This window comes from Oncorhynchus mykiss, chromosome 1, assembly GCF_057628025.1.
Source record: "Oncorhynchus mykiss isolate SJ-2025 chromosome 1, ASM5762802v1, whole genome shotgun sequence".
NCBI classification, from domain to species: Eukaryota; Metazoa; Chordata; class Actinopteri; order Salmoniformes; family Salmonidae; genus Oncorhynchus; species Oncorhynchus mykiss.
Window position 1 is genome coordinate 21,235,319 of NC_143022.1, and position 18,355 is coordinate 21,253,673.

Here is an 18,355-nt window from a genome sequence, read left to right on the forward strand (position 1 = left end):
ACTGCAATAAATACAAGAGCTATCTAAATAGCATGCGCAAAACTTTCATAAAATATACAGACAATATAGCAATAACGTGTCCTTTAAGTTTGGTTTTAACGTAAACATACTAAATTGCCTGTGATAAATGACAGGGTGTGTCCACTGACCAAAATTTAAAGACAAAAGATCTTATTCAATATGATTGCAAAGGTCCACAGATCACTTCCATGTGAAAAAAAAAAAAAAAAAAACATAGAACTATAACAACCTTTTGTGGGGGTAATGATGGAATTCTATCCTATTGGCAAGGTTAGTTTGTGTTACACATTTCCATCGATTGAGGATTATTAGTTGACTAATTGCTTTAGTCTAACTGATCATTTGCTTAATTAGACTCGTCTTCATTACACAGCTATAAAGGAAAGTAGCTGGAAAATAGGTCATGTTAGAAGTCTGTCTAAATACTTGCCCACTTTATAACAGAGTCTTATGGAATGTGGGTTTGTCCTGTGGTCCGTTAGTAACCCCCCTCTCTGTGTGTCTTAAAAAAGCACCTCCCCTCTTCCAATCAGTGCAATTCCCTAACTTTTCTCTTTTTCTCAAAGGCTATAGTTCAATATCCCATTCCGAGGCACATATCGCATTTCAAATTCGGACTCGCGGCTCCTCGACTTCAAGGCACTGCAACAATTATAAGGTATTGTGCTATTATTGATTTATGACACTGGTTATCAATTATTCACTATTGTCATAGGACTTTTTTTTTTACCCGAGTTGAGAATGTTATGCTTGTGTTATATAAGAAAAGTAATGCGCATTGACCTGCCTTTTCAGTTGTGAATGGTAGAAAGAAATTGTCAAAACTGTTTCGGTGAGGATTATTTTAGGAAAAGCTGCAACATCTGTTTTGCCGGCATTTTTCCCGTGGCGGATAAGTATTCAGTAGCCTGCCTACGAGCCGAGGTTCCATGTATGCTTTGGGAATATAATTGGTATGCTGTGTGGTTGGTTATATTACCAAGGTGGTTAGTTTGTTACTTTGCAACTTTGCTTCAAGAGACGATACCTTTGTGGTCCACTTCGATATCATGTTTTAATTTTTGTCCCATAAAAAAAGTTGCTGACAAAATGTCTGCATGATAGTGCCCAAATGTTTTGCCCCTCAGATATTTAGAAGTTGATTCATTTCACTGTTCAATGTAGTTTTATCTTGTCCTTTAATTAAACGTTTTTCAGAGGTAAGACAAAGGCAAGAACAGTTGATTAGCTGATTTAAGTTTTGAATCTGTCTTTTTTGCAGTGTAAATAACTTACTGGTCATTTGACATTTGAGTCAACAAAAAGGCTATATATACTGCAGTATGTACTGTAATTGATCAGGCATTTCTTTGTTCGGTCTCGCGGATTGATCCGGTGAACATGAACTCCCCCGCGTTGCCTACTGTAAATGAAGCCACCAAACGTTTTACCACTGAGGGTGTCGTAACCTATCAAATTTATGAAAGAGAGGAGAAAACGTTATATGTATGATTTCAAATATTAGAACTAATTATGAATAATATTGCATATTCACATGGCTACGGTCATTTTTGTAATGACTTCCTGCTTTGACATTTCAACATATTATATGTAAAGCAATTTAAAGTGTTTGTGTCGAGAGAGCGAAAGACAGATCGAAAGAAAGAGAGCGGGGGTGGAGTGAGGGAATGCGGAGGAGTATCGTTACCGGTCATTTATCACTCATCTTTCATTACATTTTATTGAAGTCAGTGATGGAGGCTATTTTTCTTCCCCATGTTTTGCATAATAACCAACTATTGAGGAGAAAATGGCCAATATTTCCTTCCTTCTCTGTAACCCCCTGATGTGGGTTAAACGGTGGTTATATATCACTGGGGGCCAATCATTTAGTCTTAAAGCTGACTTTTAATGAGAAATAATAAAAACCAATGGCTGTCCAATTAGACGTAATATGCTTTAATGCAGCCAGGACCAACCTGTAAAAGTGGACTTGCAGGTAAGTAATTAGAAATTAATTAGATTTTGAAATCCAGATACCGGTGAAAGTATATGTTAAACACTGAGTTTAGTTCTCCCCCTGAAAGAATAACTGAAGATTTTCCCAATGAATGGAGAGAGAAAGAGGGTTGGGGTAGTTTGGAGGGGGGGTTCTAAATAAAATGGTTGATTTTTTTAGCAATTACATCAGCATTTAAAAATACATTTCACTGTCATTTTGCACAGCAACCCATTACTTTTTCTGCAGACTTGAAACAGCACACATTCCACCCTAAGTACCAATCACTTTTGACCAATACTCTTGTGTTGAGATGGTTAACTTGCACATGTCTGCTGGAGGCCAAAAGCCCTGATGTATGTTCCTGTCTGCCCCCACCAGCCCCCAACCCTGAAGTGCACACAGGGACTGGGACAGGTCCACACAGACGTGTGTGTGTGTGTGTGTAGCTCACCTCAGGTGACATCAACAAAGAGTAAGAGGAAGTGACATCATCCAGTAGTCTTCAGCAGCAGAGCTACGCAGAGCCACACAAAGCAGCCAATGGGAGCAGGGAAGCTGGCCCGGGTGCTGTTGGGATGGGCGGCCGTGTGCTTGGCCTCGGTCCACACTGCGTACGGCCAGGCGGGAGACGGAGGGTACCAAGCCAGCCGCTTCACAGGAAAGGTGGACGAGAGGGAGGTGCAGAGGGTTCGCAGGAGAGGACAGGAGACACTCAGAGGGTAAGGAGTTTGGCTGTTTGCTGAGTATTAAAGCCATTACAGCAACCATAGGGCGGCGCACAATTGGCCCAGCGTCGTCCGGGTTAGGGCAGGGTTTGGCCGGGGTAGGCCATCATTGTAAATAATAATTTTGTCTTAACTGACTTGCCTAGTTAAATAAAGGTAAAATAAAAATATATATAAAAAAAATGTCTTGATTTTGATTGCTTTTGAAGAAAGGATGTGCACTTGTGGGGGTTGTCTGTCTTTGAGTTTATCCATAATGATCCACTGAAACATGGTTATATGATTAGGAAATAGATTAGGCTTAGAATGTGGACAGTTGGACAATTTGGATGGCTTTCCCACTTGAGCTGTCTTGGCAACTTTCTCTTCCACTGCTGTGCTTCCTGGGCTAAAGCCAACATAGTCTTACTACAACCAAATAATGCTGAATACATCATTGTTCTCCCAAAGACAGCACATGTTCGAAGCTAAAAGGTTGCTTGCAAAACTGAGAGATCCTTGAGTATTTACAGAAAATTGGCATTTTCATGGGAGAGTCTAGGTCAAGGGGTAGGACCAATAATGAAAGTTTGTTGAGTGAATGCAATGACCCAAATCTAAGCAAGCAGGCATTCTGTTAAGTGTATTAGCTAGAGAACACATAGCTGAAGACTGCAGGGGAAAGTTTATTGGCAACAATGTTTTGAGCGGAGGTAATCACTCAGAGTAGGGGTAAAAGGGCAGTAAATTGGGAATTTGCGAAGGCGGGGCTGTTCAAGTTTTCCAGTGGGGTGGATCATAGAAACCACAGAACCCTCCTTCATCATCACCCCCACCGTCTCCCCGTAACCCCCCTCCTCTCCTCCCTCCTTCATCAACACCCCCACCGTCTCCCCGTAACCTCCTTCCTCTCCTCCCTCCTTCATCATCACCCCCACCGTCTCCCCGTAACCCCCCCTCCTCTCCTCCCTCCTTCATCATCACCCCCACCGTCTCCCCGTAACCCCCGGGACTGGGTGGGATGTGTGTCAATGGAGCAAGGCAAAGCTTTTACTGTATATTTCCCCCTTTCGGAAAAACAAAGGATGTTTTGTTGGGACTAGTCTTGAATGTCAGCATCAGTTATTCCAATCGGTCTCTCATCTGTCCCAGTTTATGGCTCCCCTGCGCCCCAACGCAGGAAATGAGGTATTCTGATCGCTCTGGGGGCATGACAAGGGACATTTGTTTCACTGCCGCAGGTGACAAAGCAACAGAACGCATGGCAGCAGAGAAAAAGAGAGAGAGGGAGTGAGAGAGAGAAAGCTAGGCCTTCTTGGAATTAAATAGTATTCAGTTACAGTGCAGACATGGGGTGACAGGTAGCCGAGTGGTTAGCGTTGGGCCAGTAACTAAAAGGTTGCTGGTTTGAATACCTGAGTCATCAAGGTAAAAAAAAATCTATAGATGGGTCCTTGAGCAAGGCTCTTAACCCTAATTTGCTCCAGGGTTGAGGTACTATTATGGCTGACCCTGTAAAAAACAATACATTTCACTGCACCTATCCGGTGTATGTAAAATATCTTCCCTTTTCAAATTTGAGTGGGGGTAAAGCACACAGAACTGAGTTGCTGTTTTCTTGTCAATCAGTGTGATTAATTCAGCAGCCATTGGACAACTCTGCCTGACATAAATTGAGTCTCATTGGAGCCTTTTCGTCTGAGAGCCAGCTTAACACAAGGCCACTTCAGGCTTGACCTGTGTCACATTCGCTCAATGGTTGACTCAGAACACACGTTGTTCTGGTCTAGCAATCTTATCCTTTGATCTGCTCAGTGAAGCAGAACCGTGTTGCATAAAATAATAATGTAGCGAATGCAACAATTCAGAAACTGAGCGTGTGGATTCTTTCCATATCTTTTAAGTTCTACAACACTATTCTTTATAGGATGACTATATTAGCACCCAACATATACAGATTATCCAAGCCCCCCTCACAACACAATGACATTGACATGACATGAAATTGGAAAGTCTTTCACTAAACATTGTGTACAGCATCAGAGTCACAGATTCCCTCTGCGAGGGAGGGATTATTTTAATAGTGGTACAGCATCAGAGTCACAGATTCCCTCTGTGAGGGAGATATTATTTTAATTGTGGTCATTACACTGGTCTTTGTTGTGTGAACAGTGTTTATCTGCTGGCTGAATACTCCGCAGCCCAGGGTTTCAGACTTTACTGTTGTCTTTACAGCCCCCCAACCACCCACTTTATTTCCCAGCAGTACCTCCGTGGCCCCTGCTCTGCTTCTGAACTGTCTGGCTCTGAACTTCTGGCCCTCTGGAATTCTCCATGTGAAGAGCCTCCGACACTCTGTCTCATAACTGTTGAGTTTGCACCTTCAAGCCAGGAGCATGTGGCCCCCAGTAGGCCTCTAGCCTATATATTGGTCTGTAAGATCAAAGGACTGAGAAAAAGCCAGAAGATATGCTAGCTGACTACATATGTTGTTGACAGTGACCTGGGCCCTGATTCCTAAAAGCATCTTAAGACTAAGTTCGCCGTTAGAACTAGAAGTCGACCGATTAAACGGAATGGCCCATTTCAAGTTTTCATAACAATTGGTAATCGGCATTTTGGACACCAATCATGGCCGATTACATTGCACTCCACAAGGAATCTGCGTGGCAGGCTGACTGCCTGTTATGCGAGTGCAGCAAGGAGCCAAGGTAAGGTGCTAGCTAGCATTAAACGTATCTTATAAAAAAAAATCAATCTTAACATAATCATTAGTTAACTACACATGGTTGATGATATTACTAGTTTATCTAGCTTGTCCTGCGTTGCATATAATCGATGCAGTGCCTGTTAATTTATCATTGAATCACAGTCTACTTCGCCAAACGGGTGATTTAACAAGCGCATTCGTGAAAAAAGCACTGTCGTTGCACCAATGTGTACCTAACCATAAACATCAACGCCTTTCTTTAAATCAATACACAAGTATGTATATTTAAACCTGCATATTTAGTTAATGTTGCCTGCTAACATGAATTTCTCTTAACTAGGGAAATTGTGTCACTTCTCTTGCGCTCTGTGCAACAGAGTCAGGGTATATGCAGCAGTTTGGGTCGCCTGGCTCATTTCGAACTGTGAAGACTATTTCTTCCTAACAAAGACAGCCAACTTCGCCAAGCGGGGGATGATTTAACAAAAGCGCATTTGTGAAAAAGCACAATAGTTGCACGAATGTACCTAACCATAAACATCAATGCCTTTCTTAAAATCAATACACAGAAGTATATTTTTTGAAACCTGCATATTTAGTTAAAAGAAATTCATGTTAGCAGGCAATATTAAACTAGGGAAATTGTGTCACTTCTCTTGCGTTTGTTGCACGCAGAGTCAGGGTATATGCAACAGTTTGGGCCGCCTGGCTCGTTGCGAACTAATTTGCCAGAATTTTACGTAATTATGACATAACATTGAAGGTTGTGCAATGTAACAGCAATATTTAGACTTATGGATGCCACCCGTTAGATAAAATACGGAAAGGTTCCGTATTCCACTGAAAGAATAAACGTTTTGTTTTCTAAATGATAGTTTCCCGATTTGACCATATTAATGACCTAAGGCTCGTATTTCTGTGTGTTATTATGTTATAATTAAGTCTATGATTTGATAGAGCAGTCTGACTGAGCGGTGGTAGGCAGCAGCAGGCTCGTAAGCATTCATTCAAACAGCACTTTCGTGCGTTTGCCAGCAGCTCTTCGCAATGCTTCAAGCATTGTGCTGTTTATGACTTCAAGCCTATCAACTCCCGAGATTAGTCTGGCAATACTAAAGTACCTATTAGAACATCCAATAGTCAAAGGTATATGAAATACAAATGCTATAGAGAGAAATAGTCCTATAATAATTACAACCTAAAACTTCTTACCTGGGAATATTGAAGACTCATGTTAAAAGGAACCACCAGCTTTCAAAAGTTCTCGTGTTCTGAGCAAGGAACTAAAACGTTAGCTTTTTTACATGGCACATATTGCATATTGCATTATTTATTTGAGACTAAATTGATTTAATTGATGTATTATATTAAGTTAAAATAAAAGGGTTCATTGTTCATTTAGTATTGTTGTAATTGTCATTACAAATATATATACTGCTCAAAAAAATAAAGGGAACACTTAAACAACACAATGTAACTCCAAGTCAATCACACTTCTGTGAAATCAAACTGTCTACTTCGGAAGCAACACTGATTGACAATACATTTCACATGCTGTTGTGCAAATGGAATAGACAACAGGTGGAAATTATAGGCAATTAGCAAGACACCCCCAATAAAGGAGTGGTTCTGCAGGTGGTGACCACAGACTACTTCTCAGTTCCTATGCTTCCTGGCTGATGTTTTGGTCACTTTTGAATGCTGGCGGTGCTTTCACTCTAGTGTTAGCATGTGGCTCAGGTAGCTCAGGTAGTGCAGCTCATCCAGGATGGCACATCAATGCGAGCTGTGGCAAGAAGGTTTGCCGTGTCTGTCAGCGTAGTGTCCAGAGCATGGAGGCGCTACCAGGAGACAGGCCAGTACATCAGGAGACATGGAGGAGGCCGTAGGAGGGCAACAACCCAGCAGCAGGACCGCTACCTCCGCCGTTGTGCAAGTAGGAGCAGGAGGAGCACTGCCAGAGCCCTGCAAAATGACCTCCAGCAGGCCACAAATGTGCATGTGTCTGCTCAAACGGTCAGAAACAGGCCCAATGAGGGTGGTATGAGGGCCCGACGTCCACAGGTGGGGGTTGTGCTTACAGCCCAACACCGTGCAGGACGTTTGGCATTTGCCAGAGAACACCAAGATTGGCAAATTCGCCACTGGCGCCCTATGCTCTTCACAGATGAAAGCAGGTTCACACTGAGCACATGTGACAGAATCAGGAGACGCCGAACGTTCTGCTGCCTGCAACATCCTCCAGCATGACCGGTTTGGCGGTGGGTCAGTCATGGTGTGGGGTGGCATTTCTTTGGGGGGCCACACAGCCCTCCATGTGCTCGCCAGAGGTAGCCTGACTGCCATTAGGTACCGAGATGAGATCCTCAGACCCCTTGTGAGACCATATGCTGGTGCGGTTGGCCCTGGGTTCCTCCTAATGCAAGACAATGCTAGACCTCATGTGGCTGGAGTGTGTCAGCAGTTCCTGCAAGAGGAAGGCATTGATGCTATGGACTGGCCCGCCCGTTCCCAAGACCTGAATCCAATTGAGCACATCTGGGACATCATGTCTCGCTCCATTCACCAACGCCACGTTGCACCACAGACTGTCCAGGAGTTGGCGGATGCTTTAGTCCAGGTCTGGGAGGAGATCCCTCAGGAGACCATCCGCCACCTCATCAGGAGCATGCCCAGGCGTTGAAGGGAGGTCATACAGGCACGTGGAGGCCACACACACTACTGAGCCTCATTTTGACTTGTTTTAAGGACATTACATCAAAGTTGGATCAGCCTGTAGTGTGGGTTTCCACTTTAATTTTGAGTGTGACTCCAAATCCAGACTTCCATGGGTTGATAAATTTGATTTCCATTGATTTTTGTATGATTTTGTTGTCAGCACATTCAACTATGTAAAGAAATAAGTATTTAATTAGAATATTTCATTCATTCAGATCTAGGATGTGTTATTTTAGTGTTCCTTTTATTTTTTTGAGCAGTGTATATACCAATTAATCGGTATAGGGTTTTTTTGGTCCTCCAATAATCGGTATCGGTATCTGCGTTGAAAAATCATAATCGGTCGACCTCTAGTTAGAACCTTTGTAGGAGCATCATTAAATCTCAGAGTTGTTTCCCAAAACCATAGTTATTAACATTGCACTTGAGAATGTTTGTAATCTAACGCCTACATCATGACCAATCGTAGAACAGCTAAGTGCATCATTAGGTTCATTTTTTCCCTCCCGCGTCACTTTATACACACAAGTTCTCCGCTAAACATAGAAACACATGGTTCATCTGTCTCTCTGTGACCTCCGATAACTTCAGAACAAAGTTGACTATAAATACAAAGTTGCCAATGTCTTTGCAATTGATACAAACAAGCGATGTATAAAAATATGTTTCAAATGAAAACTGAGACGACTGCATTTCAATATCAACAGTAGGCTATAGGCCTATTTCAATCATATTGGAATACATTTCATGTTAATCTATTGAGTTCTATTTTGCTACTTGTAGGCTACTGTCTGTAATGTGTATCCTAACATGTGCTCAATGATGTGCCAAGCCGGTGATTTAGTACATTTTAAGGTGTGTCAATATTTGCAGCCGTGGGTATTAATATCTCTCCAGGAGCTGATCCATCGTCAGTATATTATGTTACGGTAAGATTTGAATATAGAAAGGTGATAAGAGAGCAGGGCTCCCTTCCTTTCGATCCTATCGGTGTGGACACATGCCTCAACAACGCCCTTAGAAAACATTCTCTCTGCATGGTGTTTTGGGAAACGCATGTTACATCTTTGGCTGTTTTAGGAAAGATCCACTGTTGAAACACTGATAAGCCTAAAAGCCAATTTATGCTTGATCTGAAAATGTGGTTCGGAGGCTCCGTATGGAGGGTGTGACGCAATTGCGGAGGCCTGCAGAGGCCAAATTGAGCTCCGCATCGACTTGCGCCTCCCAAATTTTGTAACAACTGCGGAGGGCGACGTATAGCTCCACATTCACATGATTGGTTGACGGTTGGTAGGGGAGGAAAGTTCCAGTATAAACACAAACTCACTTCCTTGATAACTTCCTTCACAACAGCTCTGCTCAGAAAAGCGCAATAAGTATAAATGCCCTGACTTCTGCAGAGGCGGTATCGCAGTAAATGCTGTACAGCTACTGCAGAAGTTGGATTTACAATGCAGAGGCTGAGTTCCATCACTATCGGGAAACCGGGCCCTGGAGAAAGGAGCAATTAGGTGTTTCTTCTGAAATCCTTTCAGCTCTAGTTCTTTCACCAGGTTAAACTTATTTTCCTTTCAGTGGGGAAATGTAAGTATGTTACTAGGCTTAAACAAAGCCCCTGTTTAACCTCATCAAGAGCAACCCTTCCAGTTCTATACATACCTAGCTAACAACAAACGTTCCCAAAACGTTCCCTTAAGAGTCTCATTAGGTCATTAACTAATTGTTTCATAGGAATGTTCCCGGGATGTGCAAAGAATGCTTCCAAGATACCATTCCCTTATTGTCAAATAGAACTTAAGCAGAATGTTGTTACCATGTTTTAGAAGTTAAGATATTACTGTTCTAGACACATTTCATGGGAACATTACAAGAGCATTCATGTCCAGTTTTCTGTGGTTTAGGAGAAGTGCTTTCAACTTACATATGTGACACAAATGATTACATTATGCATGTTCATTTATACAGTAATTATTATTCAACATGTCCTCACTTGGGAGTTGAACTTGCAACCTCTCACAGCATTCAGATTGTCCTTCTACGCCACCATTTCTGTGTCAGTTATCAGTTCATTTGACTGTTCTCTCATCATTGATGACTAATTTCAACAATTGAAGGGCTTTCTGTAAAGTTGTCTGATGTTGGTGGGGCATATTAACCTGTTTTAATGATACGCCTGAGTCACTATGCTCAATTAAAGTTTTTATTGAGTGTACTTTTAACAGAGCTGATATTTACCTCAAAGTGCATTCACCCTATTGCTTACAACTATGTAATTGTTTTAGTTCTACACCGGTGCCTAGGGAGAAGGGGTTAGGGTTTCTTTTGGACAGGGCTTACCTGTACTGGCCAAAGAAGCACATGCCCTAGAGATATCCCGTATTGGGACAGTGGTTAGAGTGTTTGTCATTGGTGTTGGTGGCCTAGGTTTTAGACCTGCTAAAGGAATCACACTACTGTCACATTCTTAGCAATATATGCTAATGTAATTATTTGGCAATAGTTACAACACACTTCTCTGATCTAATTTAAATGAGTTTCAAATAACAGCAACAAACTAATGCACCGGTGACAGTGTTTCACCTTATGCAGATTCCAGCTTTAAATTTAGCGCTGAAAACAGCATTCATTTTCCATATTCAGGCAAATCCTCTTAACAACAAACCCAAGCCAAATGGCTAACTGCTCTGTAGAGAGATGGATGTCTGTAGCAAGCAAACAGTTTATGAACCATTCATTGTTAGAATGTTGTACTCTTGCTCTGTTTTTGTGTATGTCAAAACAGCATTTTTCAAGATTGTTGTACTGTATGACCCAAGAAAATCTTACTTCCCTTTTTTCTGTTTCCTTATCTGCTGCTCTGTTTTCTACTCCCTCCTCTGAGTCCTTCCTCCTCTCCTTAACATCAACTTGTTTTCCTTTACCTCCTACGGATCCCTTTCCCATCGTTCTGTCTTTTCTCAGACTAACCTTTCATTTCTGTCTCTCTCCTTTCCCTCTTCTATCTCTCTAATTATCTCTTTATATCTGTCTCTGTCTCACACTCTTCCCTTTCTCGGTCTCCCTCTCTCTTTCTCCCTCCTTCCCTTATTATCTGTCTCTGTGCCATCTGGTAATGCTGTTGGAGGTGTACTCTTCTCTGCTCTGCTTTCGGTCGATCTAAAGATCCAAACTACAGATAGTCCTCTATCTATGGTATTTTCTGTGATTATTAGCAAGCGAGCTGGACACAGTCAAGAAACTGTATGAATGTAGGTCCATTATCATTTCTACACACTTTGGATATAAAGTATACTGAGTTGGTATTGGTTGGTATATTTCAAACCACTCGCGGCTAGATTGGACCCCCTCGCAGGCCTGGTATATTTAACACCCATGCATTAGAGTAGCCAAACTCAACCTGAGGACAGGTGTACTGATCTGGAACCCAGAGAAGGGTCAATCCGGACTGGATAACATCGCATTTTGTTTTATAAATTCAATACATTATTTTGAGACAGCTTTAAAAACTCAACCGGTCTCAGCGGTCTCTTTAACTCAGCAACCTCTCTTTCCTGCTCTCTCTCGAAGCAACGCTTACCTCTACTAGTGCCCCGTCTAATCCAATTGCGTGGTTATATGCAAATACAAGAGGTCGCTTCTTACCCAATCACATGAATCCAAATATCCTCAGTGGAACCTTGGGACAAGGAGGCAGAAAGAAACAGAAAGATTTGACTACGGTTCAACTGTAAATATCAGAGATAGAAGGAGCTTAGTTAGCAGTATCTTTGTTAATATGGCTAGTTCAAAAAAAAGAAAAGTTGACTCTGAAAACCGTATATTCAAAGACAAGTGGATGGAACAGTATTTATTCATTCTCCCCGCAACTAGCACAAACCGATGTGTCTGATATGCAGTGAGTCCGTAGCTCTCGTGGAAAGTGCCATTATGACACCAGGCATGGTAAATTTGATCAGAAGTATCCCCTGAACATGAGAATAAACAAGATTAACCAACTCAAATCCCCGCTTGAGAGGTCCACCAAAGTCCTTGTCAATTCCCTGACAGCCCAACAACATGCAATGGAGGATAGCTTGGGTTTAGGGAAAACATTTTTTTTTAAATTTTCAGTCGCTGAGATGGTAAAATAATGCATGTCTGACGTTGCTGACACCTTGCTTGAAGGTAAACAAAAATATCATACAGATCCCACTGTCAGATTCCACAGGAATGAGGAGAACTGAAATATTAGCTGAAGATTTAACTTCACAACTTGATGAGGCCATGCATTTCATTAGCTGTGGATGAATCAACAGATAACACTGATAATTCACAGCTTCTGGTGTTTGTCAGATTTGATAACAAAATAAATAATTAATTCTGTGAGGAGATGTCGGGCTTAACAAATCTAGAAGCACACACATGGGGAGAGGATATCCATGAGGCCATCAAATGGATGCTGACAAAGAGGGGGATAGATCTGAAGTCAGAGGTCTCCATCACCACAGAGCTCCAGCCATGATAGGAAGAGGGAGGGGACTGGTTGCACGTTTGAAAGAGGACCTGACATCATATCACTGCTTCATCCATCAACCTGTCCTGTGTGCCAGTCTTGGAAAATAGTATTCTGAGGTCATGACAACGATGATTAAACTTTTTTCTACTTTTTGAGAGCAGCATTATCCCTACAACATTGTCTGCTATGAGGCATTCTGACAGAGGCCAATGCCAGTTTTGATGACTTACTACTACACAACAATGTCAGATGGCTCTGCAAAGGCAGGGTTTTGGAACACTTTTGGAGTAAATGAAAGTTTTTTATTGGTGCAAAAGAGTGACAAGGCAACTCAGTTTTCTGAGTTTTTGGAAGATGAGGAGAAGATGGAAACAGTTGCATTATTGACAGACATTACATCACACTGTAATCAACTTAATGTGAAGCTGCAGGGATGGGTCAACACAGTGTGTGATACGATAACAGCAGTCCGTGCTTTCCAGAAGAAATGTGAGTTTTTCAAGAGTGATCTCCAGGGAGACCATGTCCACTTTCCCAATCTTCTGGTGCAAACGCAGGGAGACAAAGATGTTCCCAACCATGTTGATTTCATCCAGAAGTTGATGGATAACTTCAAGGCTCTCTTTAATGACTTCACTGTTGGAAGAGAACTGCTACTGCTCATCCAGAACCCCTTCTTGGTCACAAATGTGACAAAGTTGTCAGAAGAAGCAAAACAGTTCTTCAGATGGGTAGATGTTGCATCACTACACATGTTGATTGAGCTGCAAGAAAATGTGACTTTGAAGGAGCAGGCTGGTGATTGTGACCCTGTCACTTTCTGGGGAAAGATGGTGCCTGCAGCTGATGTCCCTGTTCTCAAAAAACTGGCACTATACATCCTGACCATGTTTGGCTCCACATGCAACTGTGAGTCAGCCTTCTCCACAATTAACTTTATTCAGAACAAATACTGCACCAAGCCCACCAATGAACACCTGCACCAGTGTCTCAGAGTGGCTCTCACTCCATTTGTGTCAAAGTTCAAAGCATTGGCAAGAGACAGAAAGTGTAATTTCTCTCATTAATACAGGGAAAGTGCTAGAGTGACTCAACATGAATATTACAAGTCCCAGAGTGACTCAACATGAATATTGCATGGCCCACAGTGACTCAACATGAATATTGCATGGCCCACAGTGACCCAACATGAATATTGTATGGCCCACAGTGATTCAACATGAATATTGCATGGCCCACAGTGACTCAACATGAATATTGCATGGCCCACAGTGACTCAACATGAATATTGCATGGCCCATAGTGACTCAACATGAATATTACAAGTCCCAGAGTGACTCAACATGAATATTGTATGGCCCACAGTGATTCAACATGAATATTGCATGGCCCACAGGGATTCTACATGAATATTGCGTGGCCCACAGTGACTCAACATGAATATTGTATGGCCCACAGTGATTCAACATGAATATTGCATGGCCCACAGTGACGCAACATGAATATTGCATGGCCCACAGTGACTCAACATGAATATTGCATGGCCCACAGTGACTCAACATTAATATTGCATGGCCCACAGTGACTCAACATGAATATTGCATGGCCCACAGTGACTCAACATGAATATTGTATGGCCCACAGTGACCCAACATGAATATTGTATGGCCCACAGTGATTCAACATGAATATTGCATGGCCCACAGTGACTCAACATGAATATTGCATGGCCCACAGTGACTCAACATGAATATTGCATGGCCCATAGTGACTCAACATGAATATTACAAGTCCCAGAGTGACTCAACATGAATATTGCATGGCCCACAGTGACTCAACATGAATATTGCATGGCCCACAGTGACCCAACATGAATATTGTATGGCCCACAGTGATTCAACATGAATATTGCATGGCCCACAGGGATTCTACATGAATATTGCGTGGCCCACAGTGACTCAACATGAATATTGTATGGCCCACAGTGATTCAACATGAATATTGCATGGCCCACAGTGACGCAACATGAATATTGCATGGCCCACAGTGACTCAACATGAATATTGCATGGCCCACAGTGACTCAACATGAATATTGCATGGCCCACAGTGACTCAACATGAATATTGCATGGCCCACAGTGACTCAACATGAATATTGTATGGCCCACAGTGACTCAACATGAATATTGCAAGTCCCCAAAATGACTCAACGTGAATATTGCCATGCCCACAGTGACTCAACATGAATATTGTATGGCCCACAGTGACTCAACATCAATATTGCAAGTCCCAGAGTGACTCAACATGAATATTGCATGGCCCACAATGATTCAACATGAATATTGCATGGCCCACAGTGACTCAACATGAATATTGCAAGTCCCAAAATGACTCAACATGAATATTACATGGCCCACAGTGACTCAACATGAATATCGCAAGTCCCAGAGTGACTCAACATTAATTTTGCATGGCCCACAGTGACTCAACATTAATATTGTATGGCCCACAGTGACTCAACATGAATATTGCAAGTCCCAAAATTACTCAACATGAATATTGCATGGCCCACAGTGTTTCAACATTGATATTGCATGGCCCACATTGACTCAACATGAATATTGCATGGCCCACAGATGCTCAACATGAATATTGCATGGCCCACAGTGACGTTCTGTGCATTCAGATGATTATTTTTGTTCCACAAAACATACACTTTATTTTATAAAAAATATAAATAATAATAATTCAAGGTCCATGTACAATAGTTCACAGTGCACTGTTTTGCATAGACAAGTATAAAACCACTTTTGTTCCTCAGCTATGTTGATGCAATGTTGCACATATTTACATTCGAAAGAAGTTGTAATTAATTCCATTTTTTGTCTCATGTAATGTACATTTTATATAACAACATGTTTCCTAAGTCATAGACAACTATGTTTGTTACTACGCTGTACCACAGCACCAATAAAGGACCATATCCATCCACACCAAATAGTAGTTGAGTACCCCTGCATTAGAGGCTCTGAAGACACTAAGAGTTTGGGAGAATTCAGTATGGCCGTTAGTGTACTTGAGGCCAGGTTCATTATGTGTAAACCAGAGACAGACCTGTAGATGTGGTTGGGCCGTTTCCTCAGGGGGATGTTGTGGATAACCTGGCAGACCAGTCAGCCACACTCCGAGCTGTGTGATGACTCTTACATGTGTCAGGTGTCAGGGCAGCCTTCCGTCTAATAATAAAAAATAAAAAACTCCCGGTACCAATCAGCAGGCAGAACCTGGACTCCAGGAGGGGTACCGGGCAGGATGCCAGAAGACCAGAGACCAGGGAGGCTTAGAGAAAGGTGTTTATAAATATCTCATATTTCTTGGGAAGTTTACATTGAGTATGACTGAAAACAAACTGGTATTTTTGTGTAAGCCTCATTTAAAAAATCTACCGTTCGGAGAGGCTTCATATCAACGTTGGGTCCGTTTAGAGTGAAAGCGGGTCTCTGAGCACTTTGAAAATAATCATGACAACGTGTATTTGTTGAGGACTTTGCCTAAATTATATCGGGGCTTGAGTACTGAGTTTGTTTTCCCTGTCTTACCCTTTTGAAGGCCCAATGTGTGTGGCTCTCGCTTCCACTCCTACTGTTGCCCTGGCTGGAAGACGCTCCCTGCAGGGAACCAGTGTATCGTCCGTAAGTACTAATAAGTTATATAACATTATATCAATTTGTTGATGACGAAATAACTTGAGTCATTGTGGGTTGCCTTTGCTAGTCCAATAAATCAAATGGAAGCTTATTGTATTTGTGTAGCGGTTTCCCACAAATGAAGTGCCAAAACCCTGCAGAGCATTTCGCTACACCCGCAATAACATCTGCATATGTGACCATTAACATTTGATTTGATTTGATTTGAAAGAGTTGGCCAAGAAGGGAGCCATCCTCTTCCGGCTGGCTGTGTAGAGGTTGCTGTGACATCTATATGACATTGTTTCTCTCTCTCCTCCCAGCAATCTGCCGTAACTCGTGTGGTGATGGCTTCTGCTCCAGACCCAACATGTGCACTTGCGGCAGCGGCCAGCTCTCCCCCAGCTGTGGGGCCGGTGCCGGAGGTGAGTCACAACATCTAGCAATTCACCAGAAACCACCCAATACACCCCAACACCACTCAAGAGAACCTAACACACACAATGCACCACTACAGCTATAGAAACTGGAAAGTACAGCAATCCAAGTTGGCACCACTGTTCCATGACAATATCACCATTCTAATTTGCTAAATCTCAAATTGAGTTTGCCTAGGTCACTCTGTGCATTCATGGGCGCGTTCGACATTGCAGCCGACTTTAAAGGCGAGTTGAGACGGACTGATCTACAAATCACCTTGCATCATAAATAACTACTCAATATTATTTGTAGATCAGTCACAATTTACCCATGATGCACCATGGTTTTGATGCTCTCAAACATGGCCCGTTTCTAAGCCTGAAACTTTCAGCCGCTTCAGACGGCAGTCTCCGGGTCACAGGGTTTGGGAGGATTAATACACATGGCTGGGGCTCCTAGCCTTTAGAGAAGTACTTCTACAACACTTACTGAGTGTGTTGCAAGCTCGGCTGGGCCCGGGCAGTCTCGTCAGTCACGCCTAGCTCCTTCAGGCCTTCAGTACACGCACACTGAGCCCTGAGCGCGGGCCTCCCCGTCTGACCCTGAGGTGTAAAACAGGGATCGACTCCACAGTCCACATTGGTCAGATGCCCCAGAGAGGCCCAACACCAGCTTTATGTGCTAGGAAAACAGTTCCCAAAACTAGAGTATGAACGGCTAACATCCCCCCATAGACAAGATAGGCCTCCAGCAGAGCCGAGCCAAGTGATGGGAAATGGTATGAAACAGTATTAAGTAATTTCCCTCAGAGAGAGAGAGAGAGGCCCTAGATGCAAGAGCTTCCCATAGTGTGGTAGAGAACTGATTGTCACACTCACTGCTCTCATACAGGGGGTTTATGGGCTTTTTACAGACTGGCCTTACAGTATTGGGATTGTCCAGATAAACTAGGACTAGAATAGTAGGTCTGAGATTGTTTTGTCTGATTTTTGGCAAAGGGTCCAGAAATATTGTAATTCAACACTGTGAGTTGTGTCTATCAATAAAGACTGTTCTCTCTCTCTGGCCTTCTGGGAGATTTTATGGGGTCAAGGGTCATGTTTATGACTGCTAATGGCATAAATACACCAATCAGCCAGTGCTGGGAAATGGCTCTGTCAAAGCGTGGCCTCTGTTTCATACAGGTTTCGTACAGGTCAGCAGTATAGCGCTGGGGACTTTCTGTCCAATAAAGCTATATTTGATACTTCATAAAAACCTGCTCTGTCTAAATCAATCCTCCATATGTTTTGATAATGTAGGTTGACCTGTGGCTCTATTTCAATGTGGTGTTCAGTTTCCACTATGTGTCTCAGTGCTTGTTTTTAGTAGGAAAGCAAAGCACTTTGACACCTTACAGAAATTTCAGGCCTTCCTATGTTGCAATACTGCTTTGGGTAATTCAGACTAACAGAAGCTATATAGAGTTTTTGGTAAATACTGTGCATTTCCCTTCCCTTTAATTACATCCAGTCTCTGACACTGTAGTCATTGGTCAGGTTATTAATAGTACTTTTATGGCTCAGAGGCCACATCTGGAATGTAGAGGTTGTAACTACTCAGAAGAAATGAGCAAC

The 18,355-nt window shown here is 42.5% G+C and overlaps 1 protein-coding gene across 2 annotated transcripts in view; it reads left to right on the forward strand.

Annotated features, from left to right (window-relative positions):
* The first annotated feature begins 463 nt into the window (after positions 1-463).
* The window catches only part of LOC110532018 (fibrillin-2-like), a 111,149-nt gene continuing 93,257 nt past the window's right edge, over positions 464-18,355 (forward strand). For both annotated transcript variants that reach the window (XM_036965331.2, XM_036965390.2), the window contains exons 1-4: positions 464-679; positions 2,381-2,721; positions 16,243-16,325; positions 16,643-16,744. In XM_036965331.2, coding sequence (XP_036821226.2) covers positions 2,543-2,721; positions 16,243-16,325; positions 16,643-16,744 — 364 coding nt within the window. In that variant the 5' untranslated portion in view covers positions 464-679; positions 2,381-2,542. The remainder of the gene's footprint in view (positions 680-2,380; positions 2,722-16,242; positions 16,326-16,642; positions 16,745-18,355) is intronic.